At 39.5% G+C, this 27,232-nt stretch overlaps 1 protein-coding gene across 1 annotated transcript in view; it reads left to right on the top strand.

Annotated features, from left to right (window-relative positions):
• Positions 1-24,654, top strand: part of LOC126653040 (von Willebrand factor D and EGF domain-containing protein-like) — a 169,745-nt gene extending 145,091 nt beyond the window's left edge. Inside the window, exons 26-30 of the mRNA XM_050340516.1 lie at positions 104-199; positions 12,899-12,994; positions 14,132-14,227; positions 21,309-21,406; positions 24,532-24,654. Coding sequence (XP_050196473.1) covers positions 104-199; positions 12,899-12,994; positions 14,132-14,227; positions 21,309-21,406; positions 24,532-24,630 — 485 coding nt within the window. The 3' untranslated portion in view covers positions 24,631-24,654. The remainder of the gene's footprint in view (positions 1-103; positions 200-12,898; positions 12,995-14,131; positions 14,228-21,308; positions 21,407-24,531) is intronic.
• Positions 24,655-27,232: the final 2,578 nt, after the last annotated feature.

The following is a 27,232-nucleotide window of genomic DNA, read 5'->3' as shown; positions in this document are numbered from 1 at the left end:
GTTTGTCTCCCAACACAGGCCCCTAAATAAGGAACCTGTAGTTAGGCAGTGTTGATCCCCCATGTGATTTTGGTGCACAAAACTCCTGCTTTCCTTTCACTAGCTGTGTGCATTCCCCCCTGTAAGAACGGCGGTCACTGCGTTCGAACCAACGTGTGCTCCTGCACCGAGGGCTACGCTGGGAGAAGGTGCCAGAAAAGTGAGTTACAGATTTCCCTTTGTTTTCCAATGTTCTCTGACTCCCAAACAGCTTTTTTTTTTTTTTTTTTTTCCTTTTTGTACATGCTCCACAGAATACTCAACCTGTATTTATGCTGTGATCTCCTATATTTCTATCAGAGCTCATATAGCACTACATTATTCCCAAAACCTACCTTTTAATTAGAATAGCATTAAGTCAAGTCAGTGTCAGGAGTAGAACACTTTTGCTAGAATCCTCTCTAAATATTTCATTCAAAATGAGTAACACTCGAATCTGGAGAGGAATTAATTATTTTTCATTACAGTTTTTTAGGGAAAAATATTAAATCCAAAGGCCAAGCAGCTGAATGAGTTCCTTAAAAATATTAGTACATCATACTTCTAGCTTAATTAAGACAGTTGGTTAATAACACTTCAGCCTTGACTTTGTTCTTGTCACTGAAAATTCCCTTTTCACGTTACCATCAGTATTAATATTTGATTCTTCTATTCTTCTAGGCAAATAGGTTATTTTGGCACTTTTACAGACTCTATTACTCAACAATACCTGTCAGCCAGGGAGTTTAGGATATGCATGTGAAAACTTTTTTTAGTATTATTATTATTTCCTAATCAGTTTGAAATTGGCTAAAGGGGAGCTGTGAAAGCAACCATTCTTGGCAGGAAGAATCTGTACATTTCCAGAGCAGTTTATGTCTCTCACACAGAGAGAGAAAAAAACCGAAAAGCTAGTAAAAAAATTCCCTCCAGCAACAAAAGCCCTCTCATTCCCCGTACTACAGCTCTCCCCTCCTTCAGCAGGGAAAGTCATGATGCACAGGACACAATTGAATAGTCTGTTCTGGCAGGAATGAGCTGGAGGGAGAAAAAAGGAGGAAAAAAACCTTATGTTCGGCATCTTGTTTTTGAGGTTAGAGAACATTAGAAAAGTGCTGTTTCCAGCTTTAAACATCCTGCCACGTCTCCAGGCAGATCAAAGGAAAACTTGGTGATGGTGATTGCACTCTAGCAAAGCACTCCCTGAAATCCTCCAACCACTACCAACACACTGAGTGTTTCTTTCCACTTTCCAAAAGTTTATGAGGTTTTGTTGTCCACCTTGATGTAATCTTTTGCAAAATGGTTTTTTGAGATGAAGGAAACAGTTTTGTTCTGTCTGATCCAAGCCTCCATTCTACTTCAAAAACCTCTACATAGTCTGTTTTATTTAGTCTAGTGTTATAAAAACTTAAATAAAGGACCTATGAACGTGATGAATGAAGAGAAGATGATTAAGTAGAAGGAAAATGCTACTATTTTCTGACTCTTACTGACCACTGATTGTAAACTGGTGAAAGATGTTGAGCAATGTTTCTTTTTTCTTGCTTAAAATCAACAGGACATTGGACAAGTATCATGACTCATCAAAAGTAGTTTTTTCACAAGCTTTTCATGTCAAGCAGTTGCTATTAGAGTTGTATGTCTTCTTACTGTTGTCATATGAAATACCTTCTCTCTCCTCTGCCAGAGGTTCCAGATTTTGCTGTTCCTCTGGAGCAAAGGACTGCACATGGCACATGGCAGAAGTCAGTCAGCTCACCTCTGCAAAACTTTCTCCACAGTCCAATCAATGTTTTCATCACTTACCCTTTGGATATGTTGATATTGTTTCCATTGGCTTTAAGCATTTCTCTTTCCTTCTTAATATCTCCCCTGCATGGACAGAGAAACAAAATCTTCTGTTTGGTTTAGGCAGCTTCAGATTCTCAACTGAAGGAGAGAATTAAAACTAAAAACCATGTGGCCCATCAAAGACAGGTCATTTTTATACTGAAGCCAAATAGGCTATTGGTTTATTTTAAATATACACAACATGCTGTAGGATTTTCACTTTCATCCCTGTTCAGTTTGGAATTTCTACTGCTCTCTGCATGACAGCCAAAAATGTGCAGGACAGAGTGGTGGCACCACGTCTTTGCTGTTCGGGCTCGCTCCTCTTTGCTTCCTTAGTGTATGGAGAAAGGCATTCAGCCTGAAAGTTTGTGGTTTTTATCTAAATAAACATCATCTCAAAACCAAAAAAAAAAAGTACAAATCATCGAGGTCTGATTGGTTACCAGCTGAAATATAAGGCTTTACCCAGTGTGTTTCCTGATAAATAACTGCCTGATGATTATGCAAACCAGACACCCACAGCCTGGATGAGAGGGTGGCAGCGCTGACAGTGAAATGTGTGGTTATGCCTCAGCAGTCCTACAGCCTTGTATCCTCACTTGCTACATGTTGTTTTCAGTATAATCAGTCTTTTTGGGAGGGAAGAGGCAAATGCTGGCAGTACCTCAGAAGAAAACATATTTCTGGATCAACTTTGCATCAAACAAACATACTCAGCGTTAACACTAAAGAAGAACTATTTGCACAGAGGTCTGGATTCCGTTTTGAAAAATGCGCAGCTGTAACAATCCTGGGATGTCACTGCTTTTCATGAGGCTTTAAAGCAGGGTTCTCACTGGTTTCTACTGCATCCTGACTAAAATTACAAAGACAGCACACTAGGTTTTGTTTATTTACTGCCTGTATTGTCGTAGGACTGCTTTGCAGAAAAACTCTTACAAACGAAAGCTCATAAAGCTGAGTTTTCTTTATGAATGATTGGAGCAAAGAGAAGGGGAGAAAAGGAGGGATTCGTGGTACCACGCACATGTCCTGCACTGCTATCTGCTTCTTGCCAGTGCATCTCTGAGCAAAAAGGCGAGCCACAGCTCCCTCTGGAGCTCATCAGCCAGCAAGAGGTCACGGGAGAACAGTGCCGAGCATCCTCCTCTTCCCTCTGCAGCGCACCCACAGCCTGACCTCGGTCCCTGTGTCGGCACCGTGCACGTTGGCCCCGCGTGTCCCTCCGGCAAGCTGGGCTTCACTCACTGTTTAAAACCGAGACCATGTTCCTGCACGCATCTACTTCATTGTGTCAGGCTGAATCCTGACGGCTCTGTGTGTCACATAAATCATCACGCTGACATTGGGACTTTGCAGATTGGATCTCAAAGATGGGAGATAACTATTTCTCCATTTCAGTAATTCCTGCAGGCAGGATTTATAACCAATACACAGTGCACAGTATAACTCACATTCATTTCTCCAGCTCTGCTTGCTCCTCTTCCCTCCCCCTTCCTTTTTCCTTCCCGGTAGCATGAGGACTTTACTTGCATGAGAGCTAGAGGCAAACTAATTGGAAATGTGAACACTGGGTTTCAAAGGCAGCTTTTTGCAAAGCAATGTCATATTGTGAAAGTCACTGATTTCCCATATTCCAGCCTTCCCATGTAATATTTCTGTACATTACTGCCTCGCCAGCTGCATAAGCAGGAAGTTTTACTGCTCAACAAATCAGACTCCTACCGAGTTGTCATTTTGACACTGTGTGATATATTCTCTGGAATGCCTTCACTGAGTAGCCAGATTGACTTAAGCTGTCTAAAATCAGCCAGTTTGCAAACCAGAGGTCCAGGATACCCTCCCACACAAACCAAGCAGGGAACAAACCACATATCTCATCTAAACGGATGGAGGAATCATTTGCATTAGACTTGCTTTTCATATGTCAAGGATGTGCTTAAAAGCAACAAGTGTTTGTCTCAGATTTCTGGATGGCAAATATCCTTGAGCAGTGGGTGTTTGGAAGAAAATGAACAGCTGCTTGTAGCAAAGAGACTTGTAACTTACTGTTCAAAACATTAGTTTTGCAACAGATGTACAAAGATTTGCAGGCTGGCTTGGGGACTGGTTGGTGCCCAGTCTGGAGACAGGGGAAAAGGGAACACTGGTCTCAGTCCTTACCTAATTTTCCAGTCAGTGTAACAGAATAGGGTCATATTAGGTGTCATCTTCCTTCCCTGTGTAGGAAATACAACAGGAAAAAAATCAGGGCTACCACTGTCTTTCCCAATCAGCTGAACACAACATGATCCATGTGTTTTGCCTGGGGGGAACAGGGAGAGCTGTGGCTTCCCAGAGGAAGGGATAGGGCCAAACAGGAGAGAGTGACTCAAGGTACAACCTGGTTTTTGGTCTGCTCTCAGAGCAGTGCTTCTCTCTGTTCACTCAGTAGGGACTTGTCACAAAACCATTAGTTGGCCTTTCTTAAAAACTACGTTTTGTTCATATACATGTAGCTGATGCATTTATTTTAATAAGGGTTTTGAGCACATGCAGCTGTCAAAATTTATTTTTCAGGAAGAGAACAAGAATACATCTGGGTAAGAATTGAATATATATCCTAAATAAGCCCAAAAGCCTTATTAAATTTTTTATTCATTCCATAAGCAAAACATTCCCAGACTACAGCGTGAATTTTACTAGAGTAGAAAATCTAAATTCTGATACAGTATTTCTTTTGTTGTATCTTAAAGGCACAGAAAAGATGTGCCAGAGCTGCTTCTGTATGTAAAAGCATATCTAAAGTAAAAGAGCAGGGGTTCCTGAATTACTGCATCTCTCTTTTGCAGTGGGCCTCTGTGTGAGGATAAGTGCTTTTTGTCCACTAATTGATTTAAGAAACAGTACTTCAGGGGGTCTGTATTTAACTAAAATATTTTTTAAATGTCTCTTAAAAAAAAGGAGCAATAGATCTACCCAGTGAAAAGCCCAGAGGACAGATGGTTATGGAGATTAATGTTGTCTGTTTATACAAAAAGACACAGGTAAGACAATCCTCTCCAGCACTGCTTTCCAAGTAAGCTTAAGCTTACTTTCCAAGAGAGATAATAACAGGGTGATGAAGAGATAAATGCAGTGCCAATACAGACAGAGGTCCTATTCCAAACCTTCTGACCGGGGTCTTACCTGAGATCCTCACTTCTTGGCTGGGTTATCAGCCAGACCACAGTGGCCTGTGGCTGGTTTTCTTGTCTTGAGGCTTCATCTCCTGGGCCACTGCAGTTCTCCTTGGTTACTCTGCCTGGATCTCCCTTTTCCTTCGTACAGGTGAAAATAAACCAACTTTCACCAAGCCCAGGCAGTGATTTCACCCACTCAGCGCAACAACAACGTGCCCAAATGTCAGGTCATGCTGCAAGCACAGAGCTGCAGAAACAGTCAGCAGAGGAAAACTGTGTGTGCGAGAATCCTCTTTCTCTTCTTATTCAGGCATGACAAGAAAGCTCAGCAGAACGATTTATACACAGGCTGGAACGGTTCACTGACCTAATAAAACACAGAGCATTCCTCAATGAAGAGAAAATGTTACCAAGTGCAAGCCCCTAACAAGATGGGAATGTGAGCTGTGCTGAGAGTATACTTTGCAATTCCCCACATTAATTATATACTAACAGATGCAAAGATGAGAATAAAGTAGAGCTATAGTCTCTGTCAAATTAATAGAGTTGCAATCAGACTAAAACCAGTCAGTAAATGAGAAAAAGGGTTTGCTAATGATCTTAGAATCTAATGGTTCCGAGTAGAATATTCCCAAAATATACAAACGTGCACCTACATGTGCATATTTTATTTATAGTGGCTTTCATTCTGAAAGATGCTGAAGTATTTTGCAGCTATCCCAACATCATTCCATTGCATGTCAATAAAGAGTTTCACCTGACAATAAATATTAGGTAAAATGAAAATCATGAAACCAAGAGGGAGAGACATTTCAGTCTGAGGAGAGTGGAGAGTCCCCTGCCTGTGACAATCCCCCACTGGTTTCCACAGCTTCCTGAGGCTTCAGACTCTTACCCACCACACACTACCAGGGAATCTTCTGGAGGTACAGACAGAGAGATCAGAATCCCCTTTAGCTGATAGAAATGTTATCATCTGATGAGAGGGACATGGCAGCAAACAGGTATGCAGTGCATTACACACTGACTCAGAGCTCAGTCTAGCATCTCAGTAGTTTTCCCATCTAGTAGTAATTATTTTTCTCATTTTTCCTAAACTAATAACTAACTTAGATTTATTTCCTGCTCTAATATCTCTAAAAGGCCCCATAAGTATATCAGATTACACATCAGAATGAAAACCAGACATAATTAGGCAAAGCACTGGCATTGTACTGCTATCTATATGGTTTACAACTTTTCAGACCATTTTTTCATCTGAAATGTGTGCTAGGTCATGCAAACTAACTCTTATTGCTAAAGCTGTGTGGTAAAGTGAATATATTAGAAGTGCAAATTGTCACCACACCCATCACAATTACATTTACAGCTCCCTCTGTGTCTTGTAGTAATTTGTTCTCCCGCACTGCATCCCTCAGAGGTTTCTACCAGATTATTTTTTACTATTCAGAAAGGTAATTTATTGAAGAAGTGCTTTGCATCTCTGTCAGAGGTACGTGAAGCGAGAAATAGGGATGAACAAACCTCAAAATGATTGGTAGCTTGAGAGGGATAAGGATCCAAATTTTAGAACATCGCACTAAAATTTCAATTTTGTTACATGACAAGTATTACTTCTTCTTAAAATTCAATCTGTGGCTATAATTACTGATATTCAGTGGATCACACATCTGAGGTTACTCTGATAGAACTTGGAGAGAAAGTTATTTATTTACAAATCCAAATCAACACAGATGAGGAATTTCAGATAAAATCAAGCTCTGAAACAACATATGAGCCTAAAACTCAGCATGAGAAAAACTAGTTCCTCACTGCCCTTGGAAGTAGAAAAAAGGGGACTAGAAATTGCTGGTGTCCCGAATCCATAACATGTTTTTCAGAGCTGTGTGCATTTGGGACCTTCACAGCAGCAGATATATTGGTACATCCATCTTGCTAATGATCTGTTGAGCATCAGTTATACCCTCTAAGGGGGGAATGACATTGTTTACCTCCACAAGCTTCTGCCAGTAGAATCCAAACAATGGTGCCCATTGTTAGAAACATCCTATTTGGCCAGACCACACAAATTTTGTGTTTGTTTTTGTTTGTTTGTTTGTTTTTTCTTTCTTTCCAAAGGATTGAAGATCATTCAGCAAGATCAAACCTTTATTTGGAGCCTAGAAGCATCCAACCAATTGTTTCTTTACTACAGTCAGGGCAATGCTTTATCTGAGCAGGGCTCATAATGCATCTTGAGAGACAGGGAACCTTCTTACAGTGGATCAATTGAACTGTGCTGTTTTGTGGAACTGCTGATCTGACCTTCCAGTTCTTGTCCTATGTAAAAGACCAGCAATATTCCGATATTTTAAGGCTTCAGTCTCATGGTGGTGCCATTCCTGGTACAGAGCTGCTCCACGTTTTTGTGTTTTGTTAAGAGGTGATATATTTTACCTATAAACATCAGAAAAGGGCTAGAAGTGCCAGTTTTAACACAAAATCCACTGCTTTCACATCTATTGGTTTCAGGTTTGCTCACAGCTTGAGTTCTGTCAGCTGTATTTTCCCGACAAAACCAGTTGGTGTTATTTTTAAATGTCTCCCGTGCTCTGTGTCCATACTGTGTCGTATCCTCCCAGCTACAGTTCATTCTTTTGGAGAATGTCACACCAAATCAAGACAACCACTAAGCAGAAAGGAGGAAACAAACCTTAAAACAACATGTACACACGGAAAAAAACCCAAAACTGAGACTGATCAAGCTTCCTGCTCCTCAAAAGAGCACATTGAAATACGCACTAGGCCCACAGTGAAGTCATCAGTTCAAAACCAACACTGGCCAGAAATAAAAGCAGTGCCTGTGAATCACCTAGAAATGTCAGCACAGGGATGGTGACTTGAAGGATACCTTGAAGTGTGTATGTGCCAGTAGGTGTTCTTTTGGCTGCAGTTCTGTGTTCTTTGTCAGCAAGCTCCAGCCTGATGCATTGCCTTAGCTGGCCCACACAGATGTTACTGCTTGAGGCTATTTTCTCTCTTCCTTCCAAAGGCTGGATGCATTCAGGTCAGTTCTCTCAGCTTCTACAGGGTATCTTAAAAAAAAAAAAAAAAAGGAAAAAAAGAAAAAAGAAAAGCTGTCTTGAAAACTACATCTTCTAATTATCACTGCAGCGTGACACACTGTCTCCTCATCAGCAGCCTGGCTCAGGATATGAGATGACAGGTCATTTCTGATTCAGAAAGGAATAGTCTGTGTAATCTCATGGTCAGGAAAGGACATGGATGTTGCAGTTCCTGAAACGTTGCAGAGGATCCCTCTTTGCCAAGATTTTAGGAGCCAGGTTTAGTAGTCCCTCTGTTTTGACTTTAGGAGGGTGGTGGTGAATGTTTTATTTCAAAAACATTACAAGCCTTTCACTAGTTATCATGATCTCCTTCAGCAAGAAAAGGTTTAATGGGGTACTTACATCAAAAGGTGGCTTAGGTTCAACTAAAAAACTTTTTGTCTGATAGTCTGCAGAAGCAGTGGCAGTCTGAAGGAAATGTCTGAGTTTCTCTAATCAGTGTAAACTAGTCAGCAGATACTGCAGGCTAATGGTGTGACTGTTAGAGTCACTTCTAGTATCTGCAGTCCAGCAAAGCACGCCCAGTGTTCAGCTTTGCCCCAGGGTCACTTTTGGCTTTGCATAGCAGGGATATTTTGCTTAATACTCTGTATATTTCAGGGGGACTGTTACTGTAAATCAATGGAAATGAGGGCAGGCAATGGAAGACATTGAAATTGTGGGTGTCCATCACTGATGCTACTTACACAAGAGGGACAGACCTCACTTTACATAAAACATTGCAGGCATTGGTTAGTTTTAGTAATCCCTGGAAATATTTATTTTGCAGGCAAATTCTTCCCTTTTTTTGACAAAGCAGAAGGACTGACTACCTTAGAGGTATTAGGGCTGAAGAGCTGAACTGTGGAGCTTCATGGAGGTTGATAAAAAGAGTTGCAAGAAGCACTTTTCACTGGGTCAAGTGAGCCTGGAGGGGATAAGCTATGAAAAGGGTCGCAGGAAATTTTAAGTGATTGTAAGGTCAAAATGCATTAAAGCCATCAAAGAGAAATGGCTGCTGCATAAAACAGAAAGCTCAGCAACTTGTGAATGCCTTTCATCGCACAGAGGGCCTGCACGTGTTTTGTATGATGTCCTGTGCAACATCTATGTTTTATCTTAACACCTGCAGCTGCTTGTTACCTTATCAAAATCACCCCTCACCTGAAATACAACACGTAACCATGCTTTTTCTTTAACCTTCGGCATAGGCTTACCTTATCTAACTCACCAGTTTTGGAAAACACAAGATTATGGAAGTCTTGTCTAGTTTTAAGCAGTGGCCTTGAAGAATCGTGGTCCTTTAGAGAATTGAGTCACTATTGCATACGAAATTCTGCGTGGAAATGTCAGCGTTGACTGTCATGGGAATGGGAGTAAAGCTTTAGTAACACTGACTTCCAGCAAGCTTGCACTCTGGATGTGTGGGTAGTACAGAACTCTCCCTACCCCCAGTGATACACCCTACCAAAGTGCATCGAGGGGAAGACACAAATGTGTTTTATATCCATGTCATTAGAGCCAGACCCCAGGGCAGATGGAAAACTTATCAAACCACTGTTGTCTCCGGGTCAAGATGCCAGGCCTTTTTTAAAGGGAGGGGTAAAAAAAAAAGAAATGTCTTTTCAAAGTCATGCCAGTGCCTGGGAGGATTGCAATAATTTGATTTGCTCTCCTAGTGTCTGCTAATTTATTTAGTTTTCCTGGGAGATGCTGTAACATTTTTGTTTGCTATTTTGAAATTGGAACTCCTCCACAGAGGCCAAGGAGTGGGACTGAAAAGGATCCGAACTAGTTATCATTAACAAATGTTGAAGTCTGCCTGATGGGTATTGAGATGGAATTGTATTTAAGAAAGTTAAAGAAAGGGAGAACAAGGTGGAGATGTCAGGCAGGAAAAGGGGTGAGATAACACTACATGCATTTACATAGAGATGCTGTGAAGAAGGTGCTGGCAAGAAGAGAAAGTATCTACCCCAGAAGGCAGGCAGGCAGAAGTGTTCCTCCAGTTCAGAACTTACTTGAACCCTTAGTTCCCTGTGAATTGAACTCCTTTAGATTTATCACTGAAGTCAGAGATGCCATAAGTAATAAAGGCAGTTCATGCTATATTTTCATAGCTACCTGCTCGTTTGTAAGGCAGCTGAACAAAGAAAGAGAGAAATGGATACCAAGCTGAAAGCGAGTTTGAACTTGTGTTTTATTCAGATCAAGACTGGACCTCACCTGTTGACTAAAGTTTTGCCAAATTACAGTGAAAATAGAGCTGGAACAAGTGCAGTTATACACAAGCTGAAAAATAGAAGTTAATGAAAAAGCACAGTAATTTGTCTCCCTGCAACTGAAGAAAGAGTCTATTGTACAATTTAAAATATCTGCTATCAGTACAAAACAACCAGGAATGTGATTTTTTGTGTAAGGTTAGAAATACACAGAAAGGTAAGAGGCAAAAGGAAAACAAAACAAAACAAAAAACCAGTACACCAAACAAACAATCAAAAAAACCAACAAACCCAAAAAAACCCAAAACAAAACAAAACAAAAAAAGGGGGGGGAATATCCATTTGAACAAGTGCTACTGTCCTTAATTACTTTTTCTTGACTTTACTTTTTAAGAAGTGAAGGAAGGACGTTGTACAGGTTTCATATGATCTTAAAACCAAACCTATAGATTTTGGGACAGCAGGTTATGGTCCATCAATATCACAAAGCATGAGGTCGTTTGCAATCTAGAACCAAACTTTATGGTTTGGGGTCATCTTTTTTTAAAAATTCTGAATGTCCAAGCTGCTTTATAATTGAGATGCCAAGTCAAATACAACACAACATAGGATCATGGGTCAGAAGTCTGTTATCAGAGATGTAAGATCAAAAGGGAGAGAAAAAGGAAGAGGCAAAATAAGAGATTAAATGATTTCAGAGTTATGGATGCCATGACACTTTGAACTCATCCCAGGTTTTAACAAGTGGTTGCAGCATTTTTTGATAGCTCAGCAAGAACTGTGGACCCTTGTTAGCCTTAGTAAGCAGAGGCCAAGATTACAGCATGGATCAGGAGGGATGGAGAAAGAAGGAAACAGAGGATGACAGTTTAAGGGCTGGAATCCAAACAGCTCCTATAAGCGTGGGCAAGTCTGCCCTGCTTCAGGGCAGGTCACTGTGCTGAGGGATCCAGGAGTCTTGGCACAGAACAAAATGCAAATGTGGCAGCCAAGCAAGAGCAGCAATACAGTGCTGAAAGCTGCCAGTGCAGCAGCATCTGGACCAAAGGGATAGACCAAAGTGCCACAAAAGCAATATTTTAGTACATCAGAGGAATAATTAGGGACCCTAAATCTACCAACCTAAAAATGCCCGATGGTCCCTGAGGGAGGAAGAGAAAGTTATTCTCCCATTAAATAACAGTTGCTGTATTTTTGCATGCTATTTTTCAGCAATCATTCCTATTCTGAAGCTCTTTTCAGGATTCCACCCTCTACAGTGAAGGTCTGAGGGAGGTTTGGGGTAGTTCAGAATCCTGTATGTAGTGATGGCTTGAAAATCAGAATTGCTACAGCATTAGTATTCAGGTTTTGTTCCTACTGCTGATGTGCTAAAAGACATCACAGCCTCAAGGCTAATGAAGGCACTGTAATGCTGTGCTGTAGCTGTCAGCCCCTCAGTGCCTGCAGAAGCAAGAAGCTGCTCCCTGCTGAGGAGGAGCTGGGTGCTCCACAGCCACCCATCTCTGCAAGCAGGGAGGGCTGGCACTGGTTACCACTGCTGTTAACGAGTCACTGGCAAATCCTCTGTGTCTGTAAAGCTTTAAACATGGCAGGAGCCATTCCACACAAATGTGTTCTCACACCTTCACTGCCAGACTCCTCCTGGCTTGGCTCTCATACCCCAGGCCAGACACTTGCTGTGTAACATGGCTTTTTGTACTCCACTCACTTATCAAATGCCTTCTTTCATGTGAAATGCAAATCATTCCCACTCTCATCATACCAGCACTGCCACATTTCTGAACTATCAATGCCTCTGATGGATCCTTTCTACGTGTACCCTAACAGGCAAGGAGAGACAGGAGAGAGGAATTTGGGTGTCTACCTGTATCAACACAGGTTGGGATTGCAGATGTTTGACTTACCAGAACAGTGAGATTTTAATGCTGGACGTTCTAAGACAATACTGATAAATACAGCTTAATGTGAGAATCAAAAATTAGAGATTAGATTCCTAATGAAATCAACAAACAATTGTCTGGTTTCCCTAGGTTGAAAGAACAGCTTTTGGATTTTATTTGTATGAAAGAATAAAGTCAAAAGGTGAGTCACTTAACAAATAATGGCACAAAAAGGCAATAGAGGAATAGATCTGTTTAGTCTTTAGGCTTGGTTGAATGTAAAAACATATCCAAAACTGTGTGAAAACAATCTATGCTCTTCAAATCTTTTCTTATCCAAATGAACATCTGAGAACATGAATGAGGAATTTTCCAGTGAGGAAGTGAAAGCTCTAACAAGCATTTGGCCTGCCCACTTGCTTTTCTGAGAATCTTTGTAATCACTGCCTCTCTGCTTTTTCTGGTGAGACAGCAGGAGCTTCCCCCGAAGAGTTTCCACACAAGGCACAGCATTTTCTGGAAGGATTTATGGGAGTTATCAAGCCTCTGTGTTTCAGATTCCCAAATCCAAACTACTTTCCAGCTCTTTAATTACAAGCAGATGAACCTGCTGCAGGGAAGCAAGTGAGTCTCTGCTAAAGCCTTCCCTCATTTCCCAGCCACCACATTCTTCCTTTGATATGTTCCTGCAGGTGTCTGTGATCCCACGTGCATGAATGGAGGGAAATGTGTCCACCCAAATGTCTGTGACTGCCCATCTGGTTGGAGGGGAAACCACTGCAACAAACGTAAGCACCTCTACAGCCCATCAAACAGATCATTATTGCTTGGGCCAGTCAACATCAATCGTAATCTTCTCTTAATAATAAAAAACAATATAGTGGATAAAATCTGGTTTGCTACTTCAGCAGTTTTAAGAAAGCCACTTTTAAGCACAGGTAATATAAAATATAAACAGTTGATGCTTGCAAAGGAGAAAAACCTGTGTAGGGGGACCCTGGTTCTGCTCCATGCAGCTCTGTTATACATCTTGTTATGGAAATTCATTTTTATAGTATTAAACTTGAAGCATTGATTTTATGTTTTAACAGCTTCACATATTTTGTTATATTTTGCAGAGAAATGTCATATATTTCAAAATACAGAACTATTTAAAGCCTGCTATAAAGCCTTCCAGACTGATGTACTCTCAAGGTCATTGGTGCATAATTTGGAGAATGACGTGTTCTTACTCTGTAACTCTACCAGATCTGACTACAGTTACATAAAAATGTAATTAAAAAAAAAAAAAACTCTCACCCTGAAATATTTTCAAGGAACATTTTTCCTTACATGGCTATTCATTACCATGAAGTTGACAGATAAACTGAATAAATTTATAATCAAGATGACAACCTGTATGTAAACCACATTAAAATATTGGCTTTTTACCCTTTGGGTCCTGATAGTAAATATGATTTCAGAACCAGTGGTTTGAATTTATAATATTAATAATTTATTCAGAAATCCTGAAGGAAGGAAGTGTCTCTCACACAAATGCACCAAATCATGCACTCTTTCAGGATCTCTGAACAAACAATATATAGGTAACAAACATATCAAACTTTACTATGAAAATACTTATTTTTGACATGGAACACATAATAGGCATATGACACGCATGAATATGTCCTATGGAGATTATTCTCAGCTGATGGTGAGCTGAGCATTAAGAAATGGCAAGTCTCCCAGTAGAGAGTCATCAAAGATAAATTTCTTAAGAAGAAAATATCATGGAATACTGATTATCTGACGAACAGAACACGTTCACTTCTCTGGAAGTTAGCCAGATGGAACAAAGCCTAGCAGGTCACCTTTCAGACAGACCTTGAGCACACAGATACATCACGTACATCTTCTCACTTGTTTCATGTCAACCTGTTCAGCTGTTTGCCTGCAGAAATGTCTGAACGGTGGAGAATGTGTCGGTCCAAACATCTGCGAGTGCTCCAGAGGATGGGTGGGAATGCTGTGCCAGACCCGTAAGTGATCCTTCATTTACCACAGCTTTGTAACCATGCACATAGCACCGGGGATTTTTATGCATTGAAGTTTCTCCTATGTGTATATTTTGTTAGGTTTATGGTTGAACGCGATCATCTTAAATGTCTTTTCCAACCTAAATGATTCTGTGATTCCATTATGTGTAAAAGTCAACCATAACGTGATTAGCACCTGAATTCTGCCTTTTATTTGTCAGACCTGTTCTATGCTGCCAGTAAAGCTATTAATTTCAAAGACATTTCTGGACTCAACATCAGTGTGAGAAAGAGGCCTGACTCATCTTTTCATTGTGTGGATGATGAGCTCAACCTGTCAGACAAAACAAATAGTTTTAAAATTCAATAATTTGAAATATAAGGTGAAAAAGGAGGGTTCAAGGAGAAAAGGAAATACCCAGGTGGCATTAAGCACTGAAAGAAATCCTGTGTATCTGCCAACCTTAGAGCCAAACACTGTAAATCCCCCATCTTCAGACTGACCACCAAGATGGCTGGAAATATTTGCATTTGAAGGGCTTGGAAGACCTGAAATAGGAAGAGATCTGTTATTGCCACTTACAAAGAGGGTCACTGCAGTTTGTGCCTGCTATTAGCTTTGCAGCATAAGGAGATGAGGAAGATATCAAGGCACTCTCCCCTTTAAAGGGCAATCTTCCTTTCCTCTCACACTGGCAGAGCATAATTACTTATGGAAATCTTTTGTCAGTGAAATCCCAATGGCTGTGTAATTGTTTCTTTGTGCCAGCTGTCTTCTAGTTCAAACACGGGGGATGTTTAAAGTTATTTATTCATTGGTGACATACTCTTGACTCAGTTTATTAAATAAATAAACAAATCGTGCTTGTTCCCGTGAAAGACAAGTAAGGCTCACTGTCATTAACAATTTCTGCTGTGCTATGCAGGCACACAAGCCCAGGTAACTTTTTACAGATCTGCATAACCTTTGAAATTGTACTCCAAATCCCTTCACTTGCTAATCACTCTGGTTTTACTATTTCTTCCCATGTTTTCACTATATTGGGAGATTAAATCACTTTTTTTTTGTTGTTTTTTTGTCCAAAAGGATCTGGCTCAAAATCCCAGGTCCCACAGCAAACCCAAATAATCATCAAGTGGCTGGAATTTCTGGGTTTTTAAGGGGAAAGAGAGAAGACTATTGTCAGGGAGCAGATGGTAAGGTCTTACAATGTTGCTCCAGGGTATCCACAGTGAGGCAGGGGTGAAGCAGGGGAACAGGAAAGCCTTCATCCTCACAGATGTTAGGCAGAAAATTTTGCATAGAAGTGTAACCCCTGAAAACAAGTCAGGTTTTATGTTTTAGTGGGAGGTTATTCCCTCAAATCCAGAACTCAATGAAAAAATATATTTATGTGTCTAAATTTAAAAAGCCTCCTGAGTGCTCCCCTTTCTCACCTTCCTCTCAGCTCTGGCACTGCCATGAAAGCTGCTGACTGTAACCAACCTCTGGTTACCTCTTTTTGTTGTCCTTGTTTTGCTTTGGCCCCTTTCCCATCTCCCAGCAGCACAGGGATAGTGGGCCAAATCCACATACTCTGCCAGAGCCAGCGTGTTTCTGGCAAGGAGGTGTTTGGTTCATCTCACTACTCCCCTGGGCAAAACTGCTTTGTCATTTTTAATCTCCTGAGGTTTCCCTGTGCTCAGCACCCCCTTCTTGCTTACATGTGTGTGCCCAAATTCTGGGCTTCACTAAAGTATCAACAAGGTTGAAGATGGCCTTGATTTGCAAACTTTAACTACAGACTTTGGCTGTTAAAGTCAACAACAGGGCAAAACATTCACATTTTAAGAGAAGAAAGTAGTAGCAACATATTATTCATTATATTCAAATATTATTTAATATATTATTTAATATTTATACTTATTCTATAACATTGTACTGAAACAATAACTATTGCTGATTATACTATGAGTGAATCTAATAATAGATATTATCTATTAATTCTATGTTTTTCATATGATTAATCTTGTTTGCATTTTATTTATCTCGGTTGTTTCCATTTCATAATGTAAATTTTTCACCTCACTCTAAAGGTAACAAACCAGAGAATAACTTTTCTCAGCAATCACTGCACCTTCTCCACTATCCAGAACCCATTAGGTCTGGACTGTTTCTCTGGATTTTTTTCTAGGGTAGGAAAAGATTCATTAACCCCAGCTTCATTCTTTGTTTTCAGCCTGTGGATTCAGGGAGGGCAGAGATGGAAATGCAGATACAGGTTTCATCTACACCCTGAACATCATTTTTTCCTAACACACATCCAATAGGGTGACTAAACCAAAGGATCTACAGAGACTTCCACTACTCTTTTCTTTACACTTTTCAGATGGAATAAATTGTTTCAGTCTTCTCTACTGAGATAGCCAGAGTAGGTTATTAAGCCAACAAAGGAGACAATGGACCAATACTAAAAATTTATATTGACCATCTACTCTTCATTTATCTTTAAAAAGTCACAGATTACCTTCATCAGTGCAGTTTCTAAGCCTACATGGACAGCTCAAGAAGATATTTGGAGGCAGCAGTAGATACAGCTGCCACAATAAATCTTCACTAAATCTTTTCTCTTCAGTCTTCTATAAAACCAGAAAAAGAAAAACATGATATTCTCTGCTTTTAGGTCCCTAATAATTAAATTAAATATTTACAATTGAAAATACCGATGTCTCAGACTTTCTCCCACCTTTCATCAGGAAAAAAAAAAAAATAGATCTTTGTTACAAGTGATAGCTCAAAATGCTTCAGCCTTCCACCAGACAAAGCCAGTGGCTGTATCCTAGAACAATTTTTTCCATTCTCCTGTAATGAAGATTGGCAATGTCTAAGTCAGGATAATTTTATGTCTAAAATATTTTGAAAATGCCTCAGAGAGACCTCTGTCATATCAGAGGTGTTCACCACACATTAAGGAGCTTATATCTAATTTGGAACAGGTCTGATGCATTTTGGGGATGGAAACACACTGCAAAAACTCTGCCTCTTTTGCAGTGATGCACAATAAAATTACATGTCTGTGTAATGCCGTGAATTTTGATTTCTTAATGCTACAATCAGCCAAACTCACGATGGCATTCCAGAGACACCTGTGCAGGATTATTTATTTACAGTTTCACCCATCTCTGGCTACAACTAAACTAAAAAATTGGGCAAGATTAAAAGAAGAGACTTCTAGGAGGCACTGGTAATGGATAAAACACAACAGTCTTCCTTTGTCAGACTGTAAATAAAGAGGTCAGTCAAAAGAACAGTTTTCTTCCCCACTCATCTGTAACTGAACAGAATGGCTTCTGAAAGAGAATCGATAAAATAGGTCATTTGTCCCAACAAATAAGGTGTATGGTGGAATACACACATTATCCTTGATAAATACCTATGACTTTGAGGAGCCCGGTTTAAGGAATAATGGTCAAGGTTCAGGCTGCACCGCAAATGTAGGGAAATAGACTTTTGGAAGAACAGGCTAAAAAAAAGTAATTTGAAATATTCAAAATGTCTCAACTATAGAAACCAGAAGCTTTATAGATTAGGCTTCTTCTATTAGAAGCTTTTTTTTGTTTGTTTGGTTTGACTCTTGTTTTTAGCTTTCATGGCAGCAGCAAAAACATTCAATTTCTCTCTGTGAGAAGAAAGAAACAGTATCCAAGGGTCACCTTGTTTTCCCATTAGAGATTTCCTTCCCATTCCATATTAGATATCCAGTCTAAAGCTCCAGCCTGTGGCTTCCCTTTGCCTCCCATGGTGGTAACTCATAACTATTTTCATGAGCTAGGAAAGAAACATTAGACCAAATAAGTCAACACCTGGCAGGACAATCTGATTATCCCAACAAATATAGCCAAAACACAACCTAGTATCTTCAGAAGGCTTCCAGCCAGGGGTATAACTCTGGTTTTTAAGGCCCTGAATGCAGGATCAAGGTACAATTCTAATAATTAATTATAAAGTATAAGAAGGTTATAGTTGTGAAGGATCTTCATCATTAAAATTCATGCTGCTATCTTCTGTTCTAATATTATTGAATCCATACCGGCTCCTCATTGCCCTTCAGAATATCTTCTCTTTATTTGCATGTTATAAGTGTCAAGCTTATGGCCTTATAATTTCCTCAATATTCTCCCCCCTTCTCTCTCTCTCCTTGAACAACATCTCAGGCAGGTTTTCTTGTAGCTTTCCTGTGTAACCCTTTCAAACCTTAAAAAAAGGAAAATTCTTTTGAAAGGAATGTCGTTCACATGCAAATTACAGCTCTGTTCTTTTAACATGCAGAGATAAATCTCTTTCTGTAATTGGCATTTATTGATTATAATTTTAACATAAGCTTAGCTTGTTAAATGACTTTGCTGAATCTGTACAGGATAATGCATACATAGCCAGTGTCATTTTTAGTGTTTAGAGGCTTAGCATCCCTTGTAAATACATTTATGAAATATTCATTTGAACTTCAGCTATGTTATTATCTCCTGTGATGTCAATTCCAATTTTCCTCCAAAATGTTTTTAACTTTTCTCCTGACTGAGCTCTTGTTTTTCTGAGCACTACAGGAATAAGCAGAGGGTGGACACAGAGAGACAGGCAGGTAGCAAAGGATGAAAAAAGGTGGGAATAGTTTCCCTTTTTTTTTAGTTTGTTTGCACCAGAGAAACCACAGGTAGGAAAAAAAAAAACAACCTAGTACTTTATCTAATGCCTCTTCTTCTGCCCATGTGTACCAGAACACCCCAGATGCTGTAGGGGTCTACAGAAAAATCCTTGCATTACCTGTTCTTATTTTATCCACTACCAAGCTGAAAGGAGATTCAGGTTCCATTTTTCCCCAGCCCAAGTTCATCTGAAATGAATAATAGAAATTTATACAGTTATCTCATTAATAATAATAATATCATACCGTGGTCTTTCTCTTCCTACTTATCATACAGAGGAACAAAACTGGAGTGGGCACAAGGAGCCCCTTCTGCTGACAGTGCTGACATGTTTTTGTTCCAGTGAATGAAACTTTTTCCAATTATAAATCTGAGCCCTTTCAAGGTTCATGGAGGAGCTGGAGAAGCAGTCAGTGGCTGATGAGCTCACTGTTCTAACTTGAGTGTCATTCCATCCCTCCTCTGCCCCATCCACACCCAGAACTCAAACTTGGGCCTTCACCTCCCAGAAGAAGGAGAAATTCAGAAGTTTGCAATTGCCCATTCTGGATCTTAAGGAATGTTTTGCAAAAGACACCTAAAAAACCCTGTTTTCTTCCTAAAATCTTGTTTCAAGAAAACAACACTTTCACCTTTTCGAAACATCAGAAATACATCAACTAGCTCATACACCAGGAAGGCAAGTTCCCAGCTCCAGGTCACTGGAGTCCTACAGCAAATCACCACTGACACAGCTGGCTTTTCAAACAGGAGCACCTGAAGGTCAGCGGCACATGCAGGTCTGTGGGTGTTCTTGTTCTGGACACGTTATGGGTCAGTGGTTCTGACACAACATGAACCCTCAGTACCTGACTGTACTCAAAAGGGTAAGAGCAGTTTGCCAAGCTGTTTACAGCCTCTTTTCTTTAAGATGTGTACAGTGGCAGCAAGTTTGGTTCTTGCCTCCTCTGCTCCATAGCTATCAGGTCTGAAGTTTGCTGTAGATATTTAGATTTTAGTGTTCCCTACTCTGGCAAAATCTCAGCCTTCTCACTGACTGTTTGCTGCCACGATACCCTGATGATAGAACAAAACCAACACAGACTCCAGGTTTTGTTAAACATCTTGCCATTGGCCTCCCAAGGTCATTATAACCATTATTACAGCTCTGAGAATCACATTTGGAAGGCTTAGGATCTCATAGTGTTTCCTAAAGAAACTTCACTGACCTGCTCTGTCTCTGAGACTACAAAGAATTTGCATGAACATAAATCTGTGTCAAAATCAGAACCTAAGTCCAACTAACTGAAAGTGTGGAATTTGATCCTTAAGCCCCAGAATTTCTTAAAGTTAATATTCATTCAAAACCAATGGAACATTTTGCTCTATGAAGAAGGAGATGGTGTTAGAGCATAGACATGGATCTACTTTATTTTCAGCTCTGTCTTAATGATGCATGGTTGGCAGCTTCCTGTGTGCCTCTGCCACACAAGAAAATATAAAAAGCCACTTGTTGATTCACTTCTGACCAGTTTTGAAGGCATTTAATTTGGCTGCCTGTAACTAGGATACAATATTCTGGCAATATTTATGGAAGGTTTAACTCATGAGATCTAATTAAAATACTGTGACATGTGTGTTCTTCTTGAATTGGTGCCCTATGAATTGGCTGTTCTCTTTCCTCGATGCCAAAACAATGTCATAACAATTGAAACTGCTAATGAGGATGAAAAACTAGCTGAAATATGACTAATTATTTTTTCTCTCTTAAACAAAAAATAAAACACTGATTCTTTCATTAACAGAATATCTTCAGATTAATGGGCCTCTATGAATACTGGACTCTGGCACTCTAAATAAGATAAAAAAGTTTTTCTGATTCTTTTTTCCTTGGGATAAGTAGCTCATAACTAATTCTGTGTGCCCATGAAATCGCGTGTTCTTATACCCTGGTTTCCAGAGGTGCAAAGTGTGTAGTTCATCACATTCTCCCATTTATTTATTTATGGTGTTACCATCACCTTTGGAAGTACATATTTAACATATTTCTTCATCTCAACTCGAGACACCGTCTTTTAACAGCCGTTGTTGATTTCAATTGGAACGAAAGAAAATCAGTTTGGGCACGGATCTTACCCAAAGATCAAGGCCCAAAATGTATCCTGGCTTTCAAAATTGGGCCTAGTACTGATCCATTTCCAGCTGAGCTGAGGTTATTACTTTGCCACAGTCTTCCCTTTCCCCATCACTGGGAAAAAAAGAAAAAAAAAAAAGTAAAGGAAATTGTAAACATAAGAGACACACAGGCATAAAAAGCCTATGAAAAACCATGTTTAATTTTCAAGAGCATCTAAATATTCACTTCCTAATGAAAAGACTTAGAATAACTGTATTTCTAAGTAACTTTGTCTTTCACCTTTAGCACTTTGTGAGCAAAAATGTCTATTTGGAAGCAGATGCGTAAGACCAAATGTCTGTGCTTGCAGAAGTGGCTACACTGGTTCAGCATGTGAAAAGAAGGTAAGGTCCAAACCTTATGGTAAGGACAAAAATACCCACGTGTGACTGAAATTGTTTCCAGGTAAATGGATTAAAGCTTTGTTAACCTTATGGAAGGTGTAAATAAAGTTATAGAATATTTTAAAGCAAATTTAATGACTGCTCAGGTGCAAACTAACCCTGTACAAAAGTTCCAGACAAAATTTTCTCTTATGGAGCAGTTTAATTGTTGATCATAGAACCCAGGAAAGGTGTGTCTATTCTGATAGTTAGGGTAATCCTTAATACAGTGTTCCTGTCCAAATCCACTAATCATCTACAGAGAAAAACCTGGAGAAAAGCACCCAGTTGCTGTCCAGGCAAGTCTGGAAGCTTTTTGAATTGCAAGGACAACATGCTCCTCCCTTCTAGACACCCCTCACTTGCTTTTCACCTCCCTGCTTTCCTAACTTTGCCTCCTGTTCACAACATGAAATCTCAGGTCTTGCACCCAGGAGGTCTGTGAGCAAAAATTACTCTTCTTCCCTCCTTCTCCACTCCAGTTTCAAAGTCCACAGACAACTCACGAGCTTGACCTCAAACGCTACATCAAATGTCACTACAGACCTACCCAAAGGCAAAACACCAAAGCATTCTCATGATCAGAGGGGGATCTTTGTTACTTCTCCAAGTAACTTTGTTAGAGGTTCTTTTCCAAGATGAGTCCAGTTCATGCAAATAGGTTTTGCATTGAGTTGAGACATGAGATATGTCCAGCAACTAGAATGGTTTGCAAGGTTATAGAACATCTGACAGCTGGGCTGGACCTGACCATCACATCAATGTGTGTCTTCAAGTCCAGTTTATGCCCTGCATCACCACTAAGACAAAACTATTTGGGATTTGTTAAGCCACAGTCATTTCCTGTAACTCAAACACTATTCCACTATTCCACTTGACTGGCCCAGTTTCCAGCTCTCCAAACATGCAGGTTGCCCTTTCATTTACCTGCACTGAAAGGCTGGGGGCAAAAATCAACATATTTTCCTTTCAGTTACACAAAGCATTAAGAGAAAGCATGAAAATCTATTCAGATAGTCACTTAATTCTGTTAATGATAATTAGATTTTAATATCACAATTAAAGTTCTGTATAGATTTTCCTAGCAGGTACATTCTCATAGTAGACTACAGCTCCTACACCAATACCAGAATGAGGCTGATGTAGATAAGATGAGTAAGTGCTGTAATTTTCCATATATAAAAAAATCTATTAAACAGGTTGGCTGGGGCCTAAGAAAGTGAGGTGCACATTTTCTCCAATAATTAAGAGAAGAAATCTAAATGGAAGCAAGGATAAGACAAGATAAACTGGAATTATTCTCTGCAGGTGCTTATATCCAGGAGAATTCCCTTGGTAGGTCAAGAGTTGCCCTTTTGGATCCATCAGACCAATATTACCAGGAATTTCTTTAGAGCATTATTCTAGTTGTGGGTGTGCAAAGTAAGGTATTTTTAATTTCACAAACGAATCAGAACTCTGTTGCACTTAAGAGAAAATATTATATCAAACAATCAGCCCTCCTTTATCACATAAATAAACTATTACACACTAAATCAGTCCTGGAAGAAAAATAAAGCAGAAAAAAAAACCCCAAACTTTTCAAATTACGTATGTTCAAAGTGCCAAGTCATCGGTGGCACATGCAAACACACGTGTCGCGCTAGCAATGATTCATCTCACATTTTTTAAGACTGTTTGAAGCCCTCTTCATTTTCAGGGCTTATTCTGCAGAAATACTGATTGGCCAAGCTGATAGGGACGTGCACTGCTTTGATGTGAAGAAGGAAATGTTCTGAATAAAAGGGACTTAACAGGTTTCCTTCAATCCATGAGCCTTGCTGAGAGCTAGAATCAAAGCTAGTAATTAAAATTTTGGATTTCATGGTGTCTAATTTAAATTACATGGCTTATGTTACATGAAAGCAAATGAGCTACCCCTGCAAAAAAAAAAAATCAGAATTATGAGACATCAAAATACAAAGCTTATTTACTAGCATGGATTATAGTAAATTGTACACATATCCATATTTCTGTTAAAAAAATGGGACAATAGGCCTCCCAAGAGTTTCTTTATCAGACTGGTTTGGGTTTAAGCAAACAATCTGAGTAGGCTTTAATCAACTCCTTCTCTAAACCTGTCAGTCATGGAAATTCCACAGTTTATCTAAGTAACTGTTCAATTATTTGACTACATTATTAGAGCACAGTTTTGTTTTTCCTAACACTGAACATAAACCAAATCTGTTGCAAGCAAAACTGATACTTCTTTGGGCAACCTTGGTGGGAAAAAAGTTAGCTCAGTTCTTTCAGTGACAACATTTACATCTGAAGAAAATTAGAGTCTCTGCTGCCTGATTTTATCCCATTTTCCAAAGCTAAACCAACCAAGTTGCAATCCTTGTTCTCTGTCACTTGTCTAAACTCCAGTTTCTCCATGTCCTTCCTGATGTGCTGTAGCCCAGCATCTTCCTCCCTGTGTGGCTTTCCTGTCTCTGATTAATAAATTTACAGGAAGAGATTTGCATTTTGCTGTGACAGCCTTACAACCAGCTCAGACTTTTCCACAGTCCTGAAATCTTATCATTTATTTCCCATTTGGTGTTTGTGCAGTTGACTTTTCCTCTGAAAGCACCATCTTTATTGTCTTTACTTAATTTTCTCTTATGGATTTCAAGCTGTTTCACCCATTTATCAAAAAGATTTTTAATTCTAAGCCTGCTTGCACTGCATCCAAGTGCAACATTGTTCAAAAATGTGACATCTCATTGTCTAAGACATTAATGAAAGTGCAGAATAGTAGAAAAATCAGGAGCTACAGACTTGATAAAATTATTCCTTGATAATGCTTTCTCAAACAGGCCTTGCTCCTTACTTATCTGTTATGAATCATACTTACTGGCATGACTGTCTGAGTCAGATCAGAAGTCTCTCTAAAGTGAAAAACATCTGTTCCTTGTGGACAGAGTGGCTGCTTCCCTTACTAAGCTTGAGGAGCTTATAAATTGACTGTTTAATAATTTATGGTAATATCTCTCCAGATACCAACTGAGTCTGAATCTTTGGCTGTCATTTTCTTACTTTTCCTTCTTTTTCCTCATTTACAGACATGTACTATGCTTATTGGGGCTATTTATATCCTTTGGGAGTTCTCAAAGCAAATCACTGCTGCTTTAAAAACGACATCTTTACATGTGCTGGGGTAACTGTGAGGATCTCTTGACCTGGAAAAGCTGCTTCATGTAAAGACCCTTTTATTTGCTAAGATGTTCCATATGGGGATTTAATACACAGTAGATAGTATCACATAAATTCAAATCCCAGTTTATTGCCCAGCCATTTAACCTCGTAAACAGACCTTAAATCTGACTTTTCTGAATTTAAATACTCACTTCCTTCCTTATTCTCCCCTGCATTCCTGTTCCCTTGTTAAATCTGATCATGTCAAACCTTTTGTCACATTTAACCTTTCTGAGAAGACTGAAGAAAAGGCACTGAGCACATTAGCCTTGCCTGTGTCATCTGCAACCTTCTCTCCTCCCTGCTGGATTCACCACTATCTTTTGCTGTGGGAATTAAAACTCATGCTTTGCTCTGTTTCTGTTATGAATCCTCAAATAATGGGAACAGTACAGTAGCAGTGACATGTAAAAGTTGTCAAAAAAACCTGGATTAAATTGGAGAGGAGCAGCCTTTTCCTTTCCTTCAGCAGCAGCTGACAAGGGATGATCTAGGTGACTGCACCTGAAGCTGAGTGAATCCTGCTGTCCTCCTTCTCCTGGGGAAGGAGATGCAAGGTAATTGCCTCTTTTAGGCAGTTGGGAGAGTTAGTTAAATCAGTTTAGGATTTGTTCCTTTAAACTTAATTTTTGGTCTTCAATTTATTCTCACAAAATTTAAGTGAAAAATTCGTTTTTAGCAGATTCTTTTTTTCACAGTGTAGACTGAAACCACTAAGGAGACAGATGCAGGCAACTGGAAAAAAAAGACTTCGCTGCAGAACTCCTTTTTTTCCCACCATCTAAACAGTGCCTGGAGTCTGTTTTTGCCAGTGAATTTGGAAAAGCTGGATGGCCCATATTTGCCTAATCAAGTTAATTCCCCTCTCTCTGTGCTGTAATCTTCAGTATCGTTCCTAGAGGAATTCCTAGAGGAACAATATACATTTCCCTAAATTATTCATCATCTACACCCCGTTCCTCACATTTATATTGCCAATTGATTTGCAATTCATTTTCTGACATTTTTGGTTTACTTTGTTTTGGGCCTCTGCTAAACAAAGCCTGCCAACAGCATTCCTCGGAAGGCTAATGAACTTGCTGGAATAGCAATCACTCTCTTAGAAACCCTCTGCGTACTTTTAATTTGTATTGACTCTCTGAGAGATCCAGATAATTTAGCAAGTTTCGTGGCAGACATGAAGACAAATGCTCCTGCTGACTTTCACAATCAAAACAGCCCTTAGAGCACATTTATTGAGGGCTGCAAGGGGCGACCCAAACAAAACAGACTAAACAAACCTCGTTTCCAGCGGAACTACAGTTAAAAACTTTGGCATTAGTCCCAAAAGGGACTAGCAAGGCAATCACTGCATCACTTTGTACAACTGGGAGTTTTTCCTAAAGCTGAAACTGATATTGTATCTGTTGTCCTAACTGATACCATCACGCTTTCCTTGTTGTTTTTGCCTTCTTAAATGGATTAAAGTAATAGCATTAATTAAGCCGACAGAATTAATTTAAGTTAAACAATGTTATCTAGTTAGATATAAATGGTACTTAATATCACACTACAAGCTATCGTGATGGTGTATGTTCCCAATAAGAGTTTAAATATTAATGTGCTAAACTTGTCTGTCTGTTGAATATTTATTCTAAGGCCTAAAGGTACTGAGAAGTGTAGCCAGTTACAGCAAATAATAATTAAGAACAGGCATATCTTATAGCAGATATTTTTAACAGTGGAATTTAGCAGTGAACTGAACAGCAACAGGGCATCCATTGCCCAAGAATGAACCCAGTGACTACCTCCCAAAGATTAAACATCCTATTGATTTCAGTACAGCCTGAAAATACGTGATGTTTTTAATAAAAAATTTCTCATATTAGGCAAGCCTTTGCTGCAGCTAGTGACCTTCACATCACTATTGCTTTGCTCATTTATACATTGAGAGGCATTAAACCACAAATCAGGGTGCTCAAGTTATACAAGCTCTATTCAGCATCAGTCAATACACAAGTTAGTCATCTGTGGAGTTTTATGAAAAAACGGCTTGGCTCTTTGTAAGTTATTTGACAAGTGTGGAATTAAAGGAATTAATATGAGGTTAGCAAGGCAAAGTCAAGTGCAGTATCGAGCTACACATGTATGTTGGTCTGACTATTTGCACGTTACAAAGGAATCTAAGGGTATTTAATGCAATTTAAGCAAGAAAGAAGACTCTGACTTCCTCATCATATCACTGAACACCTTCAGCACATACCCTTGCTCACGTATTCAGGTTGAAACCAGAGGAATCATGTTACACTGTAATTAGTCTAGACCTGGAAGCACCCAAATGCCCAAATAATTCCACACAGAGATTTGCCCCACCAGGTGAACCTGCCTGCTCAGGTCTGTGCTAACCCAGGGGTGGGTCTCCATTTGTGCTCCATCCTATTTATGACAGAAGCTTATCTGGTTCTTAAAGGATTTAAAGACCTATGGTAATGCTCAGTATGAGTACTTAAACTCCCTTTTAGTTTCAGAGAAGCTTATGATGAAAAAAACTTATAGAAGTGTTCCTTTTGGACTTCTGCTGCTTTCCTG

The sequence above is a fragment of the Myiozetetes cayanensis genome, unplaced genomic scaffold (assembly GCF_022539395.1).
Source record: "Myiozetetes cayanensis isolate MyiCay16 unplaced genomic scaffold, myiCay2020 scf9, whole genome shotgun sequence".
NCBI classification, from domain to species: Eukaryota; Metazoa; Chordata; class Aves; order Passeriformes; family Tyrannidae; genus Myiozetetes; species Myiozetetes cayanensis.
Note: the sequence above shows the minus strand (reverse complement) of the source record. Positions and strands in the feature narration are given on the sequence as shown.